At 32.9% G+C, this 24,702-nt stretch overlaps 2 protein-coding genes across 2 annotated transcripts; both read right to left on the reverse strand.

Annotated features, from left to right (window-relative positions):
• Positions 1-12,462: 12,462 nt before the first annotated feature.
• LOC126726049 (uncharacterized) lies at positions 12,463-13,548 on the reverse strand. Its single transcript, XM_050431160.1, has 2 exons — positions 13,258-13,548; positions 12,463-13,168 (listed from the first exon to the last, which is right to left on the reverse strand). Exons 1-2 carry the CDS (start codon positions 13,429-13,431, stop codon positions 12,635-12,637), a joined length of 708 nt encoding a protein of 235 aa, XP_050287117.1. The 5' UTR covers positions 13,432-13,548; the 3' UTR covers positions 12,463-12,634.
• A 1,544-nt stretch (positions 13,549-15,092) lies between these two features.
• On the reverse strand, positions 15,093-16,355 carry LOC126726050 (uncharacterized). Its single transcript, XM_050431161.1, has 2 exons — positions 16,039-16,355; positions 15,093-15,944 (listed from the first exon to the last, which is right to left on the reverse strand). The coding sequence occupies exons 1-2, from the start codon at positions 16,210-16,212 to the stop codon at positions 15,435-15,437; spliced, it is 684 nt and encodes a 227-aa protein (XP_050287118.1). The 5' UTR covers positions 16,213-16,355; the 3' UTR covers positions 15,093-15,434.
• Positions 16,356-24,702: the final 8,347 nt, after the last annotated feature.

Genomic DNA, 24,702 nt, shown 5'->3' on the forward strand with positions numbered 1-24,702 from the left:
TTAAACACAAACAATCATATCACTAAGTGCGGAAAATTAAAGAAGACAAGCGATATGATGATCCAAAAAAACCAATGAAACTATCCAGTTTGAAGGTAAAAAACTTGGGAAGGATTTAACCTAAACAATCCTCAAGGTAACAAATTCACTAAATAGAATGGAAGTTTTACAATAGAGTTTTCCCTAAATCTAAAGCTACATCTTGTAGTATTTACTCACGTAACCACACGTAGCTTCGAATCCATGGACTCCTCTGTCTGAATTTGTTGCACACAAATACTCCCGTTTATGACTCTGAGATCCCACTCAAAACTTTAGGCCATCATCAATAGTTGATCTTGTATGCAGCAACTTATCTCCATCAGTTTTTGTATATGGATCTTCTTTTTGATAGATGCTTGTTGAGTTAAAAGATTACAAAACCTCTCAAATCTCATACGAGTAAAGCACAAGACTTCCTAGAACTTCTGAAACATGATTTAGGGTTTTCCTTTTATACCTAGTAATGTTGGACTCAAACCCTAAACGTTTTGCGAGCTTTTGGGCTTGATTTAAATTCTGCATAAATTGACTTTCGACCAGTCGAGCCTGTCTCTTGATCGGTCAAGCAAGGCAATTTCTGAATTCTTCTTTTTGCAGCTTGACTGTTCTTGAATCTTGACTTAAACCATCTTGAGAAATGTCTAACACTTGTTCTAAGACATGAATATCTTATCCTAGACATGTATTTGTTCTCGATTTTTTAACATACATAAAATTAGAACCTAAACATTTAATCCTAAATATTTAAAACCTAGCACATACCAAAGCCATTGGAATGCAATGTTGTTTAACACGGTGAGAATCTGGGTATGATATAACTATTGTAATTTTACTTGTGCTAAAGATTTATGGAATAAACTTAATGGTTATTATGGGTTTGAGGGTGAGGGCATTGAAAATTTTGCTATGACTAAATACATATCTTTTAAAATGTGTGAAGAAAAAAAAGTTTCTAGACAAATTGAAAATTTTCAAAAAATTAGTTTCCGAATTAGGCAAAGAGGGTGATGTTTTACCCAAAAAGGTTTGTGGCTCATTTCCTTGTCTATAAGTTGCGGATTCTTGGAAAGAGTATAGACATTGGTATAACCACCATAGAACCTATTTGAATCTTCAACAAACTATTGTTGATATCCACATAGAAGAGACTAATAGGATTGTCCGAAAAAGCTTCTAAAGCTAAAGAATTTACGTCCAAGGCTAATGTTGTAGAAGGATGACCCTCTAGACCTCCTCAAAATAATAAGAAACATGACCCTATAGGCAAAGGAAAGTTTCATAATAAAAATGGTCCAAATCCTCAAATCCAAAAGAAAAGAGGTAATTCTTTCAATTTTGATTTCACTATCGGGCAACTTATAGAGTGAAAGGCAACTTCAACAACAAAGGCTCAACAGCAAACAAAGCAATTTTGGTGGAAACTGAAGAGGTCATTGTGGAGGTGGTGTTTGAGGCACAATTGGTCACAAGTGTGAAAGGATGGGTAGTGGATTCAACTTGCACAAGGCATACTGGTGCGTACAAAGAGGAGTTTACTTCTCCAATAGAAGTAGACACCAAGTGTGTCTTTGTTAGGGGAAATAAACCTGTGCTGGAGAGTGGAAAAAGAAGGGTACTATTGAAGCTAACTTACAACAAAACCCTTTCACTCATCAATGTCATCCATATACCTCATCTCAGACACCACCTTGTCTCGGTACATTTGCTTGGTATGGCCGGTATTAAAATTCTATTTGATGGTGACGTATTTAATTTATCTAAAAATAAAGACTTTGTTAGTAAGGATTATGATGCTGATGACCTCTTTGTACTTAATGTTAATCAAGTCATTAATGAAAATGGTTCATTTTCTTGCGCTTACTTGGTTGATTCCACTAATGCGTGACATGGTAGACTTGGACACTTAAATCTTAGTTATATAAAAAAAATAAAAGAATATGGAATCATAAACTCACTAAGTGAAGCAAACATGGATAAATGTGAAATTTGTGCTGAAATTAAAATCACCAAAAAACCATGTAAATCCCTAAAAAGAGAAACCAAACTCTTTAGTTCGGTACATAGTGATTTAAGTGACTTAAAACACACAATGACTAGAGTTGGTAAAAAATTTTATGTAACATTTATTGATGAGCATTCTACATACATATCACTCACCATAGCAACAATTTCCGCAATTATATTTGCTTTGTTAGCATTGCCTTCTTCATCATTTTTCTTGTTCTTCAAGAACCTACAATCTCAAATGTAATTTCCTTCTTCCCATAATGGAAGTATGACTGACTTTTCTTGACCTAGTTAGGATTCTTGGAGGTATTCTTTTTAAAACTGTTTGTTTTTAGACCCCTTAAAACACACTCAGATTAACCTAGTAAATTAGCCAAGTGATTACTTAGTCAAATTTCAAATCTAGGTTAACTCAAATATATCATATCAATGTAAAGTGCAGAAAAAAAAGAACACAAAGATATGATGACCCATGAAACCAAACCAGTAAAAACCTGGGGAGGATTTAACCCAGTTATCCTCAAAGTAAAACTGAACCTGCTATGAAAGTGTAAGGTTGAATTTATTCAACCATCTAATTGGTTTTATTCCGTGCCAAATTTGCTTGTATTTCAGCATTTAGAAACCCTGTATTTAGGTGGGCTTGTTGTAAGGGTAGTGAGTGAGATAGAGTGAAGTTTGCTCAAGAGTGTGCAAGAAAACAGAGACTCGTGGCTTGGCCTCGCGGGAGACTCGTGGCTGCAAGCCACCAGACGCAGCACACGTGCCAAGCATGCCAGAAGGTGAATAGTCATGCTAGCTGGAGCACTACAGGACAAAACAGGACAACTGGCCATACGGTTATCTTGTGACTGGATCTCGCGACTCAGTCAAGTCGCGAGGCCAAGCTGCGAGCCAGCCCTGTTTTGAAAAACCTGACGTTTCACATTCCTCTCTCACCCTAGTATATATACCCCTTATACCCACAAAAGAAAGAGAGCTTCCAGAGAGAATTTTGAGAGAGAAACCCTAGAGTAAAACAAGATTGATTCATCTACAATCTTTCATAAGTGCCTTTTCAAATTCCTCAACTCTCTTCCTCTCCATTGCCAAACCCTTGAGAGGCTTTTTACTAAAACCTTGTTCTCACCATATCCATTACTGTGAGAGGGCTGTTTGGTGTTCTGGGAAGCAGTTAGGAAGGAACCAATCTTCATTGGTTGATGCTATGGTCTAGTAGCGGAATCCGGGAAGCTAGAAAAGAAAAAGGTTCGGCGCAACCTCGTTGGAGCAAGAAGCTTGGAGGGCTTAGGTGCACTGGGTAGATTAGGCTTGGAGGGTCTATTGCTGTCCATGTATCCCAACTACATTTTCTAGTGGATTGTTTATCGCTTGGAGGGCGGCAGAGAGGTTTTACGCTGAGGGCTTCGGTTTCCTCTTCGATAACACATCGCGTGTTGTCTTTGTGTTTGCATCTTCCTTCCCTTTTATCTTTGCCTTTTATTATCTGCTGTGGGTTGTGATTTTAATTTGGCTTAGATAGTTTTTCCAATTCCATATTATAGCTTATGTTCATTTTCCGCACACTAGTTGTTTGACATAAAGCTTGAATTGGTGAATTTGTAAATTGGGGGTCTAAACGTTCAAGGGTGTTTATACACATATTTGAACTTTCAGAAAGAATTGAAGTTTACACAATAGCGACTTAGACCACTAACATCCTATTGCTACCTCGAGTAGGAAACTGACTACCACAACCACGTGACAGCTCCGAGTTCATGGACTACTTCTTTCTTGAATTCACAGCAAGTACAAGCATCCCCGCTTGTGTATCTTTAAGCTCTTATTACAGCAACTGAATCGATCACCAAGTTCTTGACATAATCTTGAATCTTGGAAACCCTAAGTATGTGTGAAGGCAAACATCTCTTGATCTCACAAAAGATTCACACACACAGCATAAGGAGTAACATAAAACGTAGCTAGGGTTTTTCTTTTTATACTTAAAACAAAACATAAAACCCTACACGTCAAACGGGCTTGGGCTGAGTTGGAAAATTCTGCAGAAAAACAATCTGCATGACTTTCGATCGATTGAGTCAATTCTCGATCGATCGAGCTAGGTAGATTTAACCAATAAATCCTGCAGTACACTCGATTCCAACTTTACACATAAACACACTTTGAGCAAGTCTAAAACAAGATTAAAACCTGTTTTGATCTTGGTTTGCTAACATTACAAAATGAAGTTCTAATACATTAGTTCCTAATTACTTAGAACCTAACAGAAACCACTCCAATTCTTATTCACTTTCAGATGCTTTTTGGACATACTTGAAGTCCCACTTTAAACATTGTTCACATTTACTTTAGAATTAGGATAAGTACCATCCCCAATCTAATTTGCTTCTATAATTTGGAGATGTTTTTCAAATTTCTCTAAAGTGAGATTGTCCAACACATATGAATAGACAAATCATAGAGTTTATTTACCAAAATCTATATTTCATGCTCTTGATCTAAAACTAAGATATTATCAACCATCTTACAATCAAAATACTTTTGAATGATAAATTTTTTTGAACCTATCTCTTCAGTTTTGTATTTTGAATCCAGTGCACTCCAAATCTCTTTTGGTGATTTCATCATGTGAAAAGATCAGAGATTCAATTTGGAAGAGTGTTGAGAGTGTTAAGTTCATTTTCCTCATGTTTCTTCCTTTCTCCCTTGATTTTCAAAATCTTCCTCACTTGCTTTGGGAAATTGTTAAATTTGGGTCCAAGACATAAATCATCAAGGCTCTAAGAAAAAATTTCATCTAGTAAAATTGGTTCCATCAAATCAGTCAAACTTTACCAAGTCATTTGTCCTTACCATTCCATGGAAATAGAAGTGATGATCAACTCTTCTGTAAGTGCCACTGAATCATAAAAGTGCTAATTGACACTTCTATAGATTGAACCAAAACTTAATTATAAACAATTTTCTCTAATTTTTTTTTTTTTTTACCTTTCAAGTAAATTTACTCATACGTATTACAGCCTTCATTGTATATACTCATATATACAACAAACAATGCATTGGCATATTTCTTGAATCAAATGATTTTTCAAAAATATTTAATTCATTGATTATTGTTTTGTAATTTAATATAAACTAGTCTTAGACCTGCATTATGCGCAGGAAAATATGATATGATTATTTTTTATTAGATAATTATTGAATTAATATATTAGATTGTATATTTTTAAAAATTCAATATGTATTATTTGAAATTATGTTTTAAATTAGAAATTTTTTGTAGTGTAACAAAATATATTTTGTAATTAGGTTTTATATATAGTGAGATATGTATGAAAACACAATGCAATAATTTTATTTAAAAAATAAATTGATAGTGTGAGAACTATTAGACCAAGTTTTAACTATGTATACTTTATTTATTACTATGCAGATGTATGAGATTTAACTCTTATAGATATATTTTTCTTTTTTGATACAAGATATAATTTCTATTATAGTATAATCTAAGTGTATATATGTGTGAAGCTAAGGCTATCAATGTTCGACCCAACTCGCGAACACAACACGAACCCAACACGAGTTTTTGCGAGTTAAGGTTGGGCCTTAATGGGTTTGGGTCATAAACTGGTCGACCCGAAAGCAATATGATAAGAAACGTGTCATAAGTGGGTCAATCCGCATAATCCGCAATAAACACGTTTGACACGCCAATTTATTTGTGTCAACCCAAAATGACCTACTTAACACAACCCGTTTAACTTGTTAACAAATAAATATTCATTTTATTTTAGATTTTTCAAATATCTTTTATATCCAACATATATTTTAAATTTAAAAAGAAAAATGAGTAATTACAAAAACTTATAAGGGATATAATTGGAAATTAAAACTTTACAAATCCTAGATCTTTAAACCCTACAACCCTTAAATCTCTAAACCTTCTTATAAATATCTAATTTTATTTTATTTTATTTCAGTTGTAATACTCACTCTACTATCTTATAGACTTACGTCCAATTCTTAATCTCAAAGTCTCAAACTGGTTATTTCTCTCTCTCTCTCTCTCTTATGTGTTTAGTGAGTTTTAGAATTAAAGAAAACCATTTTCTTGGTGTTTCAAAATTCTGTAGTAATTTTTCTTGCATAATGTTTTTGTTCTATAAACTTCGAATCCATGTGCCGTTATTAATGTATGAGATATTTTAATTGTTGATTAAGGCCACATGTAGTTGTAGCATTTGTCTTGTGCCGTGTGTTTTTTTTTTTTTTTGGTGTTTGTATTAGTGTTGGATACTGTTTGCATATCTTGCAAGTGGGTTTATTGAGATAGTTTATAAACTAAATCTGATGGGTATTGCTTTTAAAATTGTTGAGGCATGATCATATTTTGTAACTACTAATACTTATATATATATATATATATATATATATATATATATATATTTGGCATAGAACTTGCACAAATGAAATTGGATGAGCTTGTGGAAGATTTTATGAATTTGGACATCAACAAAGAATCTATGGATGGTAACTGTTTGCTCCAATTCTTTTAATATTGATATTTAACATTTGGCGAGTTCCAAGGATATTATATTTTTGTTGAACTATGTTATTTCATTTTTGTTAAACTATGTTATTTTGAATTTGGGTTGAAGTGTATACACTTCTTTTAGAGTGTAAAGAACTTATTTCTAGATGAATGTTATATTTTTGTTGAACTATATTATTTTGAATGTGGGTTGAAGACTTGAAGTGTATACATTGCTTTTGGGATGTAAAAAATAAATAATTTCTAGATGGATGTTGTATTTAATATTATGTAGGTTGAAATGGGTTGTGTTACATTTGTGTTAACCCAACGTGACTCGTTTATTAAGCATGTCAAATGGGTTGGGTCAGGTCAACCCGCCTTATTAACAAGTCGGGTTAGGGTTGAAAGATTATGACACGATTATTAAATGGGTTGGGTTAGGGTTGAGCCATTTAGTCGAATACCCCTACCTCGACATGGCATGAACCCGACACGCTAACCCGAATTGACACCCCTATGTGAAACTCTCTTCTGGAGACTTGAACCTCGGCCCTTACCCCTACACCCCACAAGCATTTATACTTGTGAAATGACCATCGCACCAAGGGTGCGCGGTGTATAGATATATTTTTCTCAAAAACATAGATCCACGTCTCTTTCTTCTTCACAATTGAAACTAAGTGAAAAAGTAAATAAAGATAACTATGCAATAGATCATTATCAATAATCATCTATATATATATAAAACCGAAGCCTCTGAAGTTCCCACAATTTTCCACATCATTACTATTATCTTTTTATTTTTATTTTAGATTCTTTTTATTTTAGGTTTTATATCTTATATATTTATTATTTCTCTTTAATGTGTAATTATCTTATCAAGTGTTACAATAGTTTAGTTTAAATAAAATTCTATTAGATATATGGTTCAAGAGCTTGAAAATTCTAATTCAACTAAAATTCTATAACAAAAATTTCAACAAATATAAACCCTTGCCAAGGCTAAAACTCTTCATACTCACTAAAATTTTCGCAAAGAAAACACACGCGGCAAATTAAAGCCATGGTAGGAAGCATGAAGGTTCAGAAGAAACAGAGAATTGAAAGAGATGATGACAAAGACGAAGACGACATAATTGAAGGTTCATACTCTTATGATTTCCATGTTTTTTTGTTTTTTATTCTACACTTTTTCACTATAGCGTATTATAAAAATCAGTGCTCAAAAACTGTTTTCCTTATAATTTATATATAGATAAGCAAAACTAACTTTTAATTATTTTAAGTTTAATATGCATTCACACAACCAAACGTTAACCATTGTTTTCAAGCCACTCCAAAAAATTGAGCTGTTCAGGCGGTTTTGTAGGCTTGGTTTTTAATTTTTAAGTACTGTTTTTAATTTTTTTTTTTAAATATAATCCTCAACCACAACAACTAAATCATGATCTAATATATTTTTTGTGGTCGGTTATAGATCTTTTAAGATATTCGTTAGGATTGATCACATATATATATATATATATATATATATATATATTCGTTATTATCATTTTATTTAAATAAAATTATTTTTGTTTAGTTAAAACTTAATAAGGAGTGAAACTCTATCTCTTTAACAAGTCCAACTTAAACTCAAACTCATCATTATCATTTTTTTTAAAACAAAATTATTTTTGTTTAATCAAAACTTAACAATGAGTAAAACTTTATCTTTCTAATAAGCCCAACTTAAATTCAAACTCAAACATTGATAATCTATATAAAAACAAAGATTCTGATAAGACTTAAAAACAAAAATTCAACTTTCTTCTTTGATTAATGAATTTTATGTCAAATTTGTTTATATTGTTATTATTAATAAAATTTCAATTCAACATATGCGGATATTTTTTATATATTGTTATTAATGAATTTTATCTTTTATGTCAAATTTTTTATTTGCTTTCATATGTGCCTGTGATTTTCTTTCTATCTTATTCTTTTGTTATATTTAGAATTAATTTTCTTTCATATGTTGATCTTAATTCTTCACCTTAAATGCTTTTTATTTAGGTTCATGTGATTTTTTGTTTTCTTATTAAAAGCTATGATTTTTGGTTGATTAATTATTTGTTTGGATTAATTTCAATTAATTATTTGTATGGATTCAACATAAAGATAATGGAATTAGGTATTTTAATTTTGAATTATCTATATTGTTATTACTACGAGAAAGTTATATTGCTACTCAAATTTGAAACTTGGTGTATCTTCCTCATATCATGGTATTTGTTTATATATTTGTAGTTTATATTAGTTTTAAGTGTGTGTGTATATATAACTATTGGAAGTTTTGCTTTATTAATTTAAGAATTGTAAATTACTTTGCAAGTTTTAATAACTATGCACTTGCAACTCAATAACGTTCAATGTTAGACAACACTTTTAAATTATGGAAAAGTTTAGAAGGTAAATATTTCTTTATTTTTTTCAAAGTCATTAGTTTTTTCGTGCATCGCATGGGTTAGCGACTAGTATAATATAAAGTGGAAATATAAATTAAAATAAAATGCAAGAGGAAAAAGTTCCTTAAGTATCTATACATAAAAACATTAATAGCATAATGATGCTATAAAGTAAATTATATTTTATCTTATTCTCTTTTTGGCATTTTTAGTAAAGATGATCAACTAAGTAAAGTAAAAGCTTACCAAGAAAGTTCAAATTAACTAAAAATTTGATTGTGGAGATGCTAATTATTTGTAATAAAATGACCAAAATAAAAATAACAAATAGATTTGAGAAAAAAATATAAGGTTTCTGAAAGAAATTTTACCAAACACATAGAATGTAACAATACAAAATTACTATCATGAATATTTTTTTACTTTTTTGATATTCTACAAATAAAAAAACTTTATTCACTTTTTGTCATAGTATAGACTATAGAGCAATTACAAAATAGCAAAAAGTCAAGAAATTTATAACAAAAAACTTTTTATACAAAATTCCAATAGAAGGGAGACTAATAGACTCTCCACTTTCTTCAAGACGTAGGGATTATGAAAGACCATACATCCTTTGCCTACCCTTTTCTCTTTCTCAAAGTCACATTACCAAAGAAGTATATGAAGCTAAAAACATTGTGAATACATCTCTGTTCAGTGGAAGTCCATTGGTAGGCACATTCAAATTCGTAGTCATGTATATTTTGTTTTGATATAAACTCAAATTTCAATTTAAAAAAAAAAACTACATATTAACCCAAACCAAAATTCAACCAAAGCTATAAGAGTGATTTGTGATAGGAAATTTAAAAAATACAACACAAAAAATTAAATAAAAAAACCATCAACCTAAATTAGAGTTATAAGAAAGAACACAAATCAAGCGCGTGCGCGAGCGCGCACGAGAGAGAGAGAGAGAGAGAGAGAGAGAGAGAGAGAGAGAGAGAGAGAGAGAGAGAGAGAGAGAGATAGAACTTGTGGAAAAAAATATGGATTGAATCGAATAAATGATATCAAATTTATACAAAATAAGATGGGGAGAAGAAGAGTTAAAATATAAGAAAGAGAAAATGGTGAAGAAAGTTTAACGATAAAGTAAAGAGTAGTAGAGAGATAAAGAGGCAAAGAGGGAGAGGAAAGGTTGGAGGAAGAGAAGAAGAGTTTATTTATTTATTTTTTTATAGAATAGGAAGATGAAAAGTTTAAATATTCAATTACTTGAAATTAGAAAGAAAAAAAACGAAAAGTTGAATCAATTTGGATAGCTGAATATAGTTAAACATTTGCATCTAATGAATAGTAAACATGTGCATATATCCACTAAATGATAATGAATTATTCAATTTTAACAATTACTTGAAATTAGAAAGAAGAAAATGAAAAGTTGAAATCAATTTGGATAGCTGAATACTCAAATATTTGCATTTAAAACAAATGAATAGTAACATGTTGAATAGTAATGGAGTCCATCAACAGGTTTGTCCATTAGCTATTTTTAATTATTTTATATAAAATAAAATAGAAAAATCATAAAGGAAATTAAAAAAAAAGTATGACGTGGCTGATGAGGTGGCTCAACAGGAGTATAATAACATTAAATTCTAAGTCTCAGCTTTTAGATATATATAGATGTAGAGAATTGTACCAATTCATTCATCAATACATACTTACATTTGTGAAACATTTTCAATTGTTTAATTTCCAAACTTGAAATTTTCATTTACAGCATTATTGAGGTGAACAATAAGAATATACAATGTAAGTTTTTGAGGCAAACGATAAATTTTTTAAGGCTAAATTACACTGATATCCCTACATATAGCAAAATTAAACTCACTATACCCGATTTTTAAGCCGTGTGTCAATTATTTTGATCATTTTGGGGGAAGAAATGTCGTTTCTTGAAAATCGGGTATAGCGGGTCTAATTTCACCATATCTTGGAGGTGTCAATGTAATTTACAAAAAAAAAAAAAAAAAAAAATCATGATGTTAATTTTCAACATGTACATATAGAAAATGACAAAGTATGATTTACCTTCGTGGTTTATAGAATTTGAATTATGATCAGCTGTTAGGGACCTAACTGGCAGCCCATGTCATGATTAGTAGGATAAAACAGAGACATCACTAGTATTTTCAACCTTCAAACTTTGGGGGCAAGGTGATGGTGTCCTAACGACATTTAATGCCAGTACTATAGATTTTTTTGTGTGATTTGAGGAAATATCCTCGATGGGATGACTTTGGCCTTGGGAACACTTCTCAAGCGGCTAAGCATGCCACCCATGTTCGGACAAGCTCTTTATGAGGTATGCATTCTAGACTTACTTATTGTTCAAAGTGCCTTTGATCAATCCCACTGGTTGGTCTAAAACATAGAAAGTAGGTTATTCAATTCTAACAAGTTCAGACTCGGTAAATTTCAACTTAACGGCCATCCTACTTGCTTGAAATCCTTGGTGTGAGTCCTCTTTCAAAAAATTACCCCTTACTTTATTATCTATATTCCATATACACACCCTAGTTACTTTCTACCAAATTACTTTAGTGCCAAGACAAGTTCATTCTAGTTTGATATATTTCTTTGGCAATCCCTAAGGACAAAGTATAGTTTGCTTAATGACATGGGGATGTTCTTGTCTTGATTAATGTGGACGCAATTGTTCAGAATAAGGTATATAATTGCTCAAGGTGGGTAAAGATCTTAATCATTAATTATTTTCATAAAAAAATCTTAATCATTCCCTCCTGCCTTTAAATCTATCACGTTCATCCAACTTCAATTTGATGTTACGGAATTTATTTATCACTTGAAAAACAATAAGATGTAATTTCAAATTGGCTATTCTGAATCTCCCAACAATTATTATAATGCAAGGCAGGCTAAAATTGAGTTGTACTGATACAAGTCAATGATGCATGTGACTTTGAGGATGGAGCCACGTGTTGTGATGCTATACCATATGATCCAACCACAAAGTCATGCTGAATTTATTTTTTTCAAGTGTGAAAATTATCCACGTTTGTCTATCAAGCTTATACAACTTAAGTTGCGTGTAAGGAATAAAACGTCAACAAACTTAAAAGTTACAACTCACTTTGCTTAGAGAAGAAGTATCCACACATGGTTTATGCTGCTGTCAAGCTTTTGCGCAGAGATTGCAAACAATAACTCACTAATCAAACAGGATTGAGGGAGACAAATTGCTATTTCTACCAGGAAATGGTTTTAAGATTGGAACATAGGTAAATGAACTTACGGTTAAAATTAAAATTTCAGCTATCTTAGATAATCTTTTCTAACTTTTTGTTGTAATTAACACTCAGAACCTTCTTTTGGCAACTTATTCTGAATCTGAATACACTTACCAGAGAAGAAAATGTACTCTGATTTTTGAATCTGTAAAATTTTGATTCTTTCGGACATGAATTCAAATAAAATTACTTGCATCAATCAAAGTTCCTAACAGAAATTTAATGTCAAATACTTCATTTTAACAATACAAATTGAGGCAAGAATTAGACCTTGCACATTATGATGCTTATTAATAGTAGCTGCCTTAGACATCCCGCCGAGCATTCCTTTTGTCTGTCTGGGTTCCAGAACCATACTCATTGAACGGAGTTGAATTGCTATCGAGGCAATGGAGGAGTATCACAATACAGACAGAGCAAATAAACATGGGTATTGGACCAAAAAACCATAGCAGCAAATTAAGAGCAAAATATAGTGCTCTAAGCCCAAGTGACCAAAGTTCACCTCCCCTTATAACAGACAATTCCACACTACTCGCAGATACATCATTACTTGGGTTGCTTATTAAATAGCTTGCATGGACAAGATGCCTTGCTGACTGAACAAAGCATGAAAAAGCAAGGAGAAAGCAGGTTAGGAGGGTTATGAACTTGATAGCCATGGTGGATTGCCTTGTGTCGCCGTAGATTATATTACTCTCAAAGACAACACTGGCAGAGTTTGCAATCCAAACTCCAATGATAGAGCACAAAGTCAAGGAGATTGTTGCCAAGTAAACTGATGCATTAATGTTGGAAACGATCACAGTTAGAGCAGTGCTAACATTCTTTTCCTTATCCTGCAATATTTCCAAAGGTAAATGAGCAAATCTGCCTAAACAAATTCTGTGAGACCAAAAAGGATAAAAGAAAAGGAAGTAATACTTGCCTTCATGATACTTTCAATCCAGGCTCTCTTGTCATTGTTCTCAAACCCCATGAATGTGGTGTGAGGTCTATGAATGTATCTGAAAAGGAGGACCAGGTGGTAAACAAACATGATCAGCAACCCACTAGGGACCAAGACCAAATCAAGGTCCTGCTTTCTGAAGCTGAAACCCATGATTTTCTTTGAGATGTAACCAACAACAAAGATGAGTTTGTGTAGTTTATATGTGAAGGGGTTCCGTTGTCTTCTTGATTAATTTCTTTAAACGCAACTTTGACTTCTGGAGTTGGGCAGCAACAAGAAGCTGGAATTTCCATTTTCACCTATATGTTTATAAAAAAAAAAAAAGTATATAAACAACAAAATTATTATAGTAGTTTAGTCGTTATGAAGTGCATGATATTTTAAATTTTAATCTGGAATCATGCATGAAACATTTATAAAAATAAATCCAAATTGTTTTATACAGACCAATAGTTTTGTTCTTCAGTAAACTTATTGACTAATTCATACACCAAATAATAATAATAATAATAATAATAATAATAATAACATTTTTCATACTAGTTGAATTAACAAATCTTTATTGGTTCTTATTTAGGTCCAACAATAATGTTAATTTTTTTTATCACTAACAATCTGTCACATTAATAGGTATCAAATTTATTTTTTTGGGGGGTACTGTCTTAAACTTATTAGCTAGTAGCCTCAATTCATGTACTTGTGATATTGAATATAATATGCAACTTGTGTTGTGAGGCCTACAGTTGAGACCCACAAGGTTAGGCAAGTGGCATGAATATTGATGTGCATTACTGGGTTACTGGTTAGCAGCCTAACAAAGAATGGGCTCACCTCTTACAGTCACCAAATAAATGGTCTCAAGTCTCTACCTCTAAATAGTGTTTCTAGAAAATTAATGGGACCTATCCTAGATGAGTTTTCAATTTCTACAAAATTGAAGGTCAACATCATTTTTTCCCCTAAAGCAAGGTTAACATCACTTACGTAGCTTGTTAGAAAACAACTCGAACTACTTCCTCACGAATGAAATAAATGCATTAAGTCTTAATTTTGGCTTAAGAAATAGATAATGACGATGACAATAATACCTTCATTAGTCCAGGACCATTTAGTCATTTACACACTTAATTGTTTTTTTTTTTTTTTTACCTCTAATTTTTCCCTTCATTTTATTTGTTTAGGCAATGAATTTTGAGATTTATATGGACCAATGTTTTTAAAAACGAGATCTAACCTCAGGTACTTTTACCAATATCTGGAGACTATAGAGAGCAATGGTGGATGGGGGAGTACTGATTCCTTTACGTTCAATTGCTTTGGCCTCTTGCTTAAAGCTCAAGCTGAATATAATTTTGTAGATGATTTACACAAAAAATTCAAGTTGGAATTGTATTTGCAGTGAGCCTCTTTGAAATTAATCCATTCATGCCATACACAGACACAAAAAGGCATTAGCATGAGATTATGGTGGCCAAGGCCAATTCTTAGGAGCGACCTACTAATGTTAAATTACCGCTAAAATTAAGACATTGGATGATCATCATTAATCACTGCCACTGGAATCTCCAAAACAATTTAATTGTATTTAGGAGTTCTTATGTAATCCAAATACCTTCAAAGCAATCTTATAGTATTTAAGAGTTCTCATATAATCTAAATACAATAGTACTTAGATTTGAATATTTTTAAGGAAGTAAAACAAAACCCAAACTCTTATTATTCTCTTTTTACACTGGGGCGACATGTATCAAAGATATCGTATTGCTGAATATTTTGTTCAAGTCCCACAAGTAGCTGAGGATGCATTGTGATTATGAAGAAAATTATAAGATGACATAATAGGCAATAAGTTCATTGTTACATATTCAGCACAAAAAAAAAAAGAAAAAAGAGTTCATTGTTACATAATGAGTTGGCCCAGCTCTCAATGGCGTTATTCTACGTCAATAAACAAATAGTTCATGAATTCTAAAAAAAAAAAAAAAAAAAAAGGTTCATGATTGCAAGACTATTTTAGTGTTTATGACACCTTTTTTATTTTTATTTTATGTTTCTAAAATCTAGCTGTGGTGCACACCCAATGAGCTTGTGTGAATAGAAAATGTTGATAGATCTTCGTCTTCCAAATACTATAGACCTTGGCTTTAAGATTCTTAGCCCCTTGTAAGTGAATCCAATTGCTTCAGTAGTAAAGGTGAATTGGAATCGAGGCAATGGAGGATTATCACAATAACGATAGAACAAACGAACATGGGTATTGGACCAAAAAACCATAGTAGCAAATTAAGAGCAAAATATAGTGCTCTAAGCCCAAGTGACCAAAATTCACCTCCCCTTATAACTGGCAATACCACACTACTCGCAGATACATCATTACTTGGGTTGCTTATTAAATAGCTTGCATTGACGAGATGCCTTGCTGACTGAACAAAGCATGAAAAAGCAAGAAGAAAGCAGGTTAGGAGGCTTATGTACTTGAGAACCATGGTGGATTCACTTGTGTCGCCATAGATTATAGTACTATCAAGGAGGGTATAGGTAGAGTTTGTAATCCAAGCTCCAATGAGAGAGCACAAAGTCAAAGAGATTATTGCCAAGTAAATTGCTGCAGTAATGTTGGAACTGGTCACAGTTAGAGCAGCGCTAACGTTCTTTTTCTTATCCTGCAATTTCCATAAGTAAAAATTAAGCAAATCTGCTTAAAGAAACAAATTCTGTGTAACCAAAAAGAATGAAAGAAAAGGGAGTAATCCTTGCCTTCATAATATTTTCAACCCAAGCTCTCTTCTCATTGTTCTCAGACCCCATGAATGTGGTGTGAGGTCTATAAGTGTATCTGAAAAGGAGGTCTAGGTGGTAAACAAACATGATCAGCAACCCAGTAGGGACCAATACCAAATCAAGGTCCTTCTTTTCAAAACTGAAACCCATGATTTTCTTTGAGAGCTCACTAACGACAAAGAAGAATTTGTGAGGTTTTATATCAATATATGTGAAGGGATTCCGTGGTCTTCTTGATTTGTTTGAACTTAACTTACTTCTCAAGTTGGGCAGCGAAACAATAGCTGGATCTTGAAAATTCCATTTTCATCACCAATATGTTTATTATAGTAATCGTTACGAAGAGCATGACTCTTGCAAATTTTAATCTGGAATCATTATTGGTGTTCACTTTCATTTTTTAACATCTATAAAAAAATATATATTCAAATTAACATTAACTGAGGAGACACACCAATTAGTTTTGGTCATAGGTAAACTTATCATTTTTTTTTTTTTTAGAGAATGTAAACTTACTAGTTACAAGCCTGACTTTGTACTTGTATTGAATTTAATATGCAACCTGTCTTGCGAGGCCTACAGTTGAGACCCACAAGGTTAGGCATGTGGCGATATTGAGGTGCATTACGCTATATATATATATATATATATATATATTTAGAGTTTCAATCTATGGTATCCATTCCTAATAATAACTCTTTATCATCTCATCAGATTAAGATACTAATAAGTTTTTAGTGTAGGCGGAGATTGAACTTTATATATCTTATTCAACCATCAGAAATTCTATAAGTTGAGTTAACCACATTAGCTCATGGTTACTAGTTAGCAATCAAATAAAGAATGATTTCATCTAAAAAAAGAATCAAATGAAGAATGACCGTATAAAATTGATATAATAATAAATATGATTTGGTGAGCTTAAACTATTTCATAATTGGGCAGAACTTAGGTATAATATTTAATTGTTGTTTTTTAGGTTCTTCTCTTAAGATTCTGCTAAGTAGATTCTTTTCTCATAGAATGAAAGTGTATTTTTTTAGTTAAGTAGCCACATGACAGAATTTTAAAAGTGGATTTTAATGAACATCACTTAAAGTATTATACCATAAGTTTTGTCATTCATAATTAATGGAAATTTACAAATTCACATTAGTTTGTTAATTTTAATGAAGTAAAGTTTGTAGTAGCGGTAGAATTAATCTCATCCACCGCACATGGTTACTTTTTTTTTTGAGAAGGTCCGCACATGGTTACTTAATAAATGTTCTCAACCTTTAAATTGTGTTTCTATAAAATAATGGGACCTATCTTATATGAGTTTCCAATTTCTAAAAAATTGAAGGTCAACATCATTTTTTCCCGAAAAGCAAGGTTAACATCAGTTCCATTTTAGAAAACTTGAACCACTACTTGAGAAAATGAAATAAATGAGTAGATGATAAGGCATTGAATTTTGACATTTATGTGGACCATAATTGTTCCAATTTCATTTTGGCTTAAGAAATAGAATAAAATAATGACGATAATTGTTTTCTTTTTTCTCTCTAATTTTTCCCTTCATTTTATTTGTTTTTTAAGGCATTGAATTTTGAGATTTATGTGGATCATTGTTTTAAAAAGTGAGATGCAAACCTCAGATACTTTTCTCTTTTTTGGGTAAACTAAGTAACTAACCTCATATATATTCCCAATTAAAACAAAAACAAAAAAAACCTCAGATACTTTTACCAATATATTGTGTGGATGGCACTACTGGTTCCTTCGTAAAGAAAGATGGAAAATAATGATATGCAGTAGGAGTGCTAATTAAAAGTGCATCTAAATTAGGGTTTTTTTTTTTTTTTTTTTCTCCAATTAGTTTATATTATCTTATTTATATACTGTACAATTTAAAACTTATTTTTTCAAAAGTAAAATTATACTTTCATACTAACTTAAGAAGTAAGTTTTTTTATTTTTTATTTTTATTTTTAAAGATAGAAATTTTATTTTAGTCTAATCTAAGTGTATATGTGTGTGAAACTCCCTCCTAGAGACTTGAACTCCGACTTTTACCTCTCACACCCTATAAGCATTTATATTTGTAGAGTAATTATCTTGCCAAGAGTGTGCGGTGATAATAATAAGCTAATTAAAATACACCCTTATTACATTAAAAAAAAAAAAAACTTGTGTCATCCATGACATACTCATAATCAGGTTCTCCGATTGTGTACATATATATTCTAATGACAAAAATTACTAATCGATAATCAATATCCAAAATAGGGATGGCAATTATGCCCCGCCCTGCTTTGACCCGCCCCGCCCCGCCCCACCCCGCACGGGTTTTCCTTGCCCCGCAAAGGTGGTAGGGCAGGGATGGGGCAATATTTTGTCCCCGCACCCCGGGGTGGGGTGGGGATGGGTTTAGTATTTTTATCCTCGTCCTGCCTTGTCCCCGCCCCGCACTAATAAGGACTATAATTGTAAATTTAGTAAACCCTAAATCACTAATATTTAAAGTGAAACACAAGACATTAGATAAAATATTTTTTATTCTAAACCTACTGCTATTGCCGCTTAATCTTCTCCCTTCTCTATAGCCTATACACGTTTTTCAATTTTAAGCCAAACTCCACTCCAAGTCTCCAAGTCCAAGACGTTGCTTTTTACTTTTTAGGTTCATCTCATTCCTTTTGTTTTAGTCTTTCTTAAATCTGTTTTTTTTTTTAGTTTGAATTTTGGTTCTTTTTTTCTATCTAAAATTAGTATTTTTGTTTGTAGCTTTTAAAGGAGTACAGTTGAAAGGAAAAAAAAAGGCTGGTCACTTACTCACTTAGTGCTTCCAATAGGCAGTAGGTATGTTTCTTATCATGTTCCAAATGTTTCAATTTTTTTCTTGTTTTTTTTTTTTTTTTTTGCACATTGTTTCATGTTTTTCAAACAAATGACTATAATATATTTGTCTTTTAGTGTTGTTGATATATTCGGCCCTATAGTTGGTTTATTTAAATGCTTGGATTTTAAAACATTTTGTTTTGTTGTGATTTATATTATTGTAGCAAAAACTTTATTTATATATAAAAAATTGTATTAGAGGCGGGGCGGGGCGGGTCCCCGCGGGGCCCCAAGGGGCGGGGATGGGGCAAGGTAGTATGCCCCGCACCCCGGGGCGGGGCGGGGATGGGGAAGGGCAACAACCATGCGGTGCGGGGATGAAGATCCTATCCTCTGGCCCTGCCCTGCCCTATTGCCATCCCTAATCCAAAATATAAATCTCGGCCGTTTCGAAGTTCAATTAATTGGATTAAATTTTGTCCTCGTGCCATTTTGTGACTTGATTTAAAACACATAAAAAATAAAAAAGAACTGATGATTTTGGCCCGGTGTGTTTAGTTAACCCAATTCCCACAACAAATGCCCATTCATGTAGACGTACAATTGCATTGACCTCTTGCTTAAAGCTCAAGCTGAATATAATTATGTACACATAAAACTCAACCTAGACCTGTTTTTGCAAGGAGGCTCTTTGAAATTTATTCGTTTATGCATGCCCTCCTATTTGTGGTCATTAGAAAGTATAATTGCCCCTAACCAGACCGGAAGTAGTTGTACAGAGACACAAAGCAAAAAAGTAAAACATTTTGGGCGACTTGTATAGTTGTATTGTATGGTATCAAAGTTACTGTAAGGTTGAATTTTATCAACCATCTTGTTGGCTTTATTCCGTGTCAAATTTGCTTATATTTTAGCAATTAGTAACCCTATATTTAGGTGGGAATCATGTAAGGGTAGTGTGTGAGAAAGTGTGAAGAAATGCTCAAGATTGTGCAAAGAAGCAGAGACTCGTGACTGGATCTCACGGGTGGCTTGCGACTTGCAAGCCGCCAAAAGTTGCACACGTGCCAAGCATGCCATAAGTTGAAGCATCATGCCAGCTGGAGCATTACAGGACAAAAAGTACAGACTGGCCGTTTAGTTACCTTGTGGCTGGAACTCGTGGCTCAGTCAAGTCGCGAGGCCAAGCCGCCAGCCAGCTCTGTTTTGGAAAAAACTGACTCTTCGCATTCCAAACACACACAAGTATAAATACCCCTTATACCCACGAAATGTAGAGAGCTTCCAGAGAGAATATTGAGAGAGAAACCCTAGAGAAAAACAAGATTGACTCATCCCCAATCTTCACATAGAGACTCTTCAAATTCCTCTACTCTCACCCTCTCCATTGTTACATCCTTGAGAGGTACATTACCAAAACATTTTCTCACCATACCCATATCTGTGAGAAGGCTGTTTGGTGCTTTGGGAAGCAATTAAGAAGGGACCAATTTCATATTGGTTGATGCTATGGTCAGTAGCAGAATCCGGTAAGCTAAAGAAGAAATAGGTTCGGCGTAACCTCGTTGGGGTAGGAGATTGGAGGGCTTAGGTATATTGGGTAGATTAGGTTTGGAGGGTCTTCTGCTGTTCATGTATCCCAACTACATTCTTTAGTGGATTATTTACTGCTTGGAGGGCGGCGGAGAAGTTTTATGCCGAGGGCTTCGGTTTCCTCTTCAATAACATATCATGTGTTGTCCTTGTGTTTGCATCTCTCTTTCTTTAATCTTTGCCATTTAATTTCTGCTGTAAATGTGATTTTATTTGGTCTAAGATTGTTTATCATTTCTGTTATATGCTTATATTCATATTCCGCACATTAATTGTTTGATAATAACCTTGAATTGGTAATTTGTAAATTGGGGGTCTAAACGTTTAAGGTGTTTTATACACTTATTGAACATTCAGTTACTATATAGCTGAAATATTGTGCGAGTCCCACGTGTAGCTGAAGATGCATTCTGCATACGAACAAATGAATAAGATGGCTAGCATATTTGATAAGGAATAAGTTCAATGTTACATTATGTATGAGTGGACCCAGCTCTCGAATCTCCATTGCTATATTCTAGGCCAATAAACAAATAGTTTATGATTGCAAGACCATTTATGACCCCCTTTAAAAAAAAAAATTATTATTATTATTATATTTCTAAAATCTAGCTGTGGTTCACACTCAATGAGCTTGCGTGAATGGAAAATGTTGATGGATCTTCCAATTACTATACATCTTGGTTTCAAGATTCTTAGCCCCTTGTAAGTGAATCCAATTGCTTCAGTAAATGTGCATTAATTGGTCTAGAAACTCAAATAGAAGTACGTAGAAATGGATCCATACATGAAATTCAAGCTGGAGCTGTAATTGCATGGATTCCCTTTGAAATTGATCCGTTAATGGCCTCCATGACCATGAGTTAGTAGGCTACTTTTTGGGGTACATAAGATTAGAAAAGTGTTACTCATTGAAGTCTAAAGAGCAACTTCAAGGGCTAATACTTTATAAGGTATCCCTTAATTAGTCTGATCACCTGCTGTATGTGCAAGTTAGAATTAAGCTTATGTAGGAAAATAAAATAAGTTGTCTAATAGTAAATCTACATGAAAAAGCTTGAAAAGATGCTAGCTTTGACATGACACTTGAAAAAGAAGAAGAAGGTGCTAGTAAGAACAAAAGAGGACGCGAGATGTACATGGAAAACCCTAGAGAAGGGATAAAAAACCACGATTTGAGAATGGAATGTTCTTGCTCTGCTCAGATTGTATTATGTATGAAAAGAGGTCACTCTTATACAATAAAGGTGTTCTTGCTTCCTACCATCTCAACTTTCTACTCTCTTCTCTAAAATACCTCCTTGGATTCTTGCCCTAAAAATACAACTGCATGTTCCTCTTATAATCTGAGGAATATGGCTGAGTACAAAGACCGGTGTCAAGTCATCATTTCTTTATTTTGGACCTTTTCACAGCTATAATGTTATCTGTTGACTAGAGGATAGGAATTGCGCCAACATGGCACTGGGACCTGTGCGTAGGTGACTTTGCCACTGCTCAGTGAACAACCCTTGGAAATTGAGAAGGACATCAAGAGTACTGTGAATGATACATGTGTCTTTGAAGTGGTCCAACATGCACTCAACCAATAAGGGGTATCTTCATAGCTACTGACCTTAGAAAGTCACTATCTCCCTTTTTGTGAGTACTTGAGTAACATGCCAGGTGCATATCTTACTTCCTTCCCAAGGCAGTCACGCCTTTAGCATGGACTAAGAACAAGATCCCTTAGCCAATGCTTCCTCTTCCTTTGCTCACAGCTGTTCCACGTGTAAGGTCCAGATTCAACCACATATGTATTCTCCCATGCCTTAGTGGTGTTATGTACACCTACAAAATAGATAAAATATTACATCCTTAATTAAAGCAAGGGATGAGCAAAACTAGTCCATCTATTTATGAAATTCTTTAATTATTCCATGGCTGCTTCTAATTTGTCTAGTGGTGAAACCAGTAATCAAGAAAAGCATTTCCATTTCTAATGGGTTCCAATTAGCTCAACTGGTAAAGTCTTTGATGGTTGTGTGCGAGACCGAAAACTTTCGGGGGCTCCCAAAAAGAGATTTGGGTGCTTAGGGCACCTCTCTTTTGGGGTAATTGTGTGGAGTCATCACTTATTTTTATTTTTTTTTTATGAAAATATAAGAAAAAATAAAATACAATTTACATGTCCAAAAATACCTCAAATTCATTAATAACTTTACAAGGCCTTGGTTCTAAATACAATCTTTGTAAAAATTACAAAGTTTTGATCCTAGTTACAATCTACCAAAACAAAAGATAAAACACTAGTCTACTATCCAAAAACCTAAGTTCGGGGGTTAGGTTACAGAATGGGAAGGTGTTAGGCACCCATTCCGCCCAAAAAAAGTCTAGTCTTCTAGACTTTAAATGACCATTAAATACCCATATTCAAAGTATGAAAGGTTATGCAACAGATGCTATGTCAAATCCTAAATCTAGGGTTAAACTTTTAGTCAAGAACCTTAGATCTGCCATTTTATTTAGTGTGAAAATTTTTGATGAGAATAGTTAATAAAAAATTCAATTTGGAGTTTCCATAAAAGAAAAGAATGGATTTAAAATAAAAATTCAGATTTGATTGAGATTTTTTTTTAATGTGGAAAAAAACAGATTTTTATTTTGAAAACAAAATTTTTTTTATTGAAAGATGCAGATCTGATTTTGATTAAAAAAAAACAGTAAGATTTTTATTTAAAAAAAAATGCAAATCAGATTTTTTTATTTAAAACAGACCAGATTTATATTTGAAAAAATGCAGATCAGATTTTTTTACTAAAAATAGACAAGATTTTTATTTGGAAAAAATGTAGATCAGATTTTTTTATTAAAAACAGAGCAGATTTTTATTTTAAAAAAAATGCAGATCTGGTTTATTTTATTTTATTTTTTAAATTAAAAAAAACATGGCAGATTTTTATTTGGAAAAAAATGTAGATAGATTTTATTAAAAAACATGGCAGATTTTTATTTGGAAAAAAATGTAGATAGATTTTATTAAAAAACATGGCAGATTTTTATTTGGAAAAAATGCAAATAAGATTTTATTAAGAAAACATGGCAAATTTTTATTCGGAAAAATGTAGATCTAAAATTCTAAGGCAAGATTCAACCCTAGATCTAGACATGTTCATCCATTAATCATGTGAAAACTTTTGAAAGCAAAAGAGAACATGTGATAACTGTAAGTACTCAAAAAATAAAGGCCCAAGCCCACTAAGAATGGTGGTACCTTGTCCTTCAAACCAAGCCCAAACAATAGATTTCTTTAGAGAGTGGGAAAATATTTCAAGTGCAATTCTAAACAAGGTTCAAGTCTAAGACCGAAGAGCCCAGGATAACAAAAAGGAATAACATAAGTAGAGAAAGAGAAAAAAAGCTCTCCTCGGGTAGGTTCGAGGATTAGTTTCTTATATATAATGTTTAAGTTCTACACCAGATAATGCACTGTTTATTTTCTCATTTTTTTGATAGGCTAAGAAAGTATTGACCCCTTGTGATGAATTAACCAATTAATTAGCCAAGTTAATTAATTAATTCAATTTGCATGCAATAAGCATGGCAGCACAAACAAATCACCAACTAAGTTAAAATTTATAGGAAAATAAATTGACACGGTGATTTGTTTACGAATTGAGAAAACCTACACAGCAAAAACCCCACCGGGTGATTTTAAGGTCACCACTTCCGAGAATTCACTATTATCACAACAAGCGGTTACAAGTAAAGGAATCCCAGTACCTTATACCAACCTACAGTTGAACCCTTACCCCAATACCCAATTGGACTTGTTTTGTAGTGACAATTTCTCCTTTCAATGCACGGCTCCTAGTACGTGACTAACCAACTCGATGTGCAGATCCCAATATGTGGCTTACACACCAACTTAAGAAAGATGTTGGCTGCAAAGTTTCTCAGTTCATTACACGATGAAGATCACGAAGCTCCTTGGTTACAAAACCCTACGGTGTACAAACACAGTAGCTTCTTGAAGAAAAAGATAAACTAGGACATATGTCTCCGGTTCACAATAAACTTTTGCATTCAGATGCATCAGCTGTGACGACCCTTAAAACAATCCTTATATATGTTTAGGGTTGTGAGAAAAGAAAGCTCAAACATTTATGCATGGATTAGATGAAAATCAAAACTGAAAATCTGATTTTCTTAAACCTCGATAGATACCATATCTATCGGGCAACT

Source organism: Quercus robur, chromosome 5, assembly GCF_932294415.1.
Source record: "Quercus robur chromosome 5, dhQueRobu3.1, whole genome shotgun sequence".
Lineage (NCBI taxonomy): Eukaryota > Viridiplantae > Streptophyta > Magnoliopsida > Fagales > Fagaceae > Quercus > Quercus robur.

What these genes read in the sequence shown, in the direction of transcription:
- LOC126726049 (XM_050431160.1), bottom strand. Translation starts at nt 13,431, where the DNA reads ATGGGTTTCAGCTTCAGAAAGCAGGACCTTGATTTGGTCTTGGTCCCT. An exon ending in GGATTGAAAGTATCATGAAG is followed by an intron (nt 13,169 to 13,257) that starts GCAAGTATTACT and finishes GAAATATTGCAG; the next exon opens with GATAAGGAAAAGAATGTTAG.
- LOC126726050 (XM_050431161.1), bottom strand. Translation starts at nt 16,212, where the DNA reads ATGGGTTTCAGTTTTGAAAAGAAGGACCTTGATTTGGTATTGGTCCCT. An exon ending in GGGTTGAAAATATTATGAAG is followed by an intron (nt 15,945 to 16,038) that starts GCAAGGATTACT and finishes TGGAAATTGCAG; the next exon opens with GATAAGAAAAAGAACGTTAG.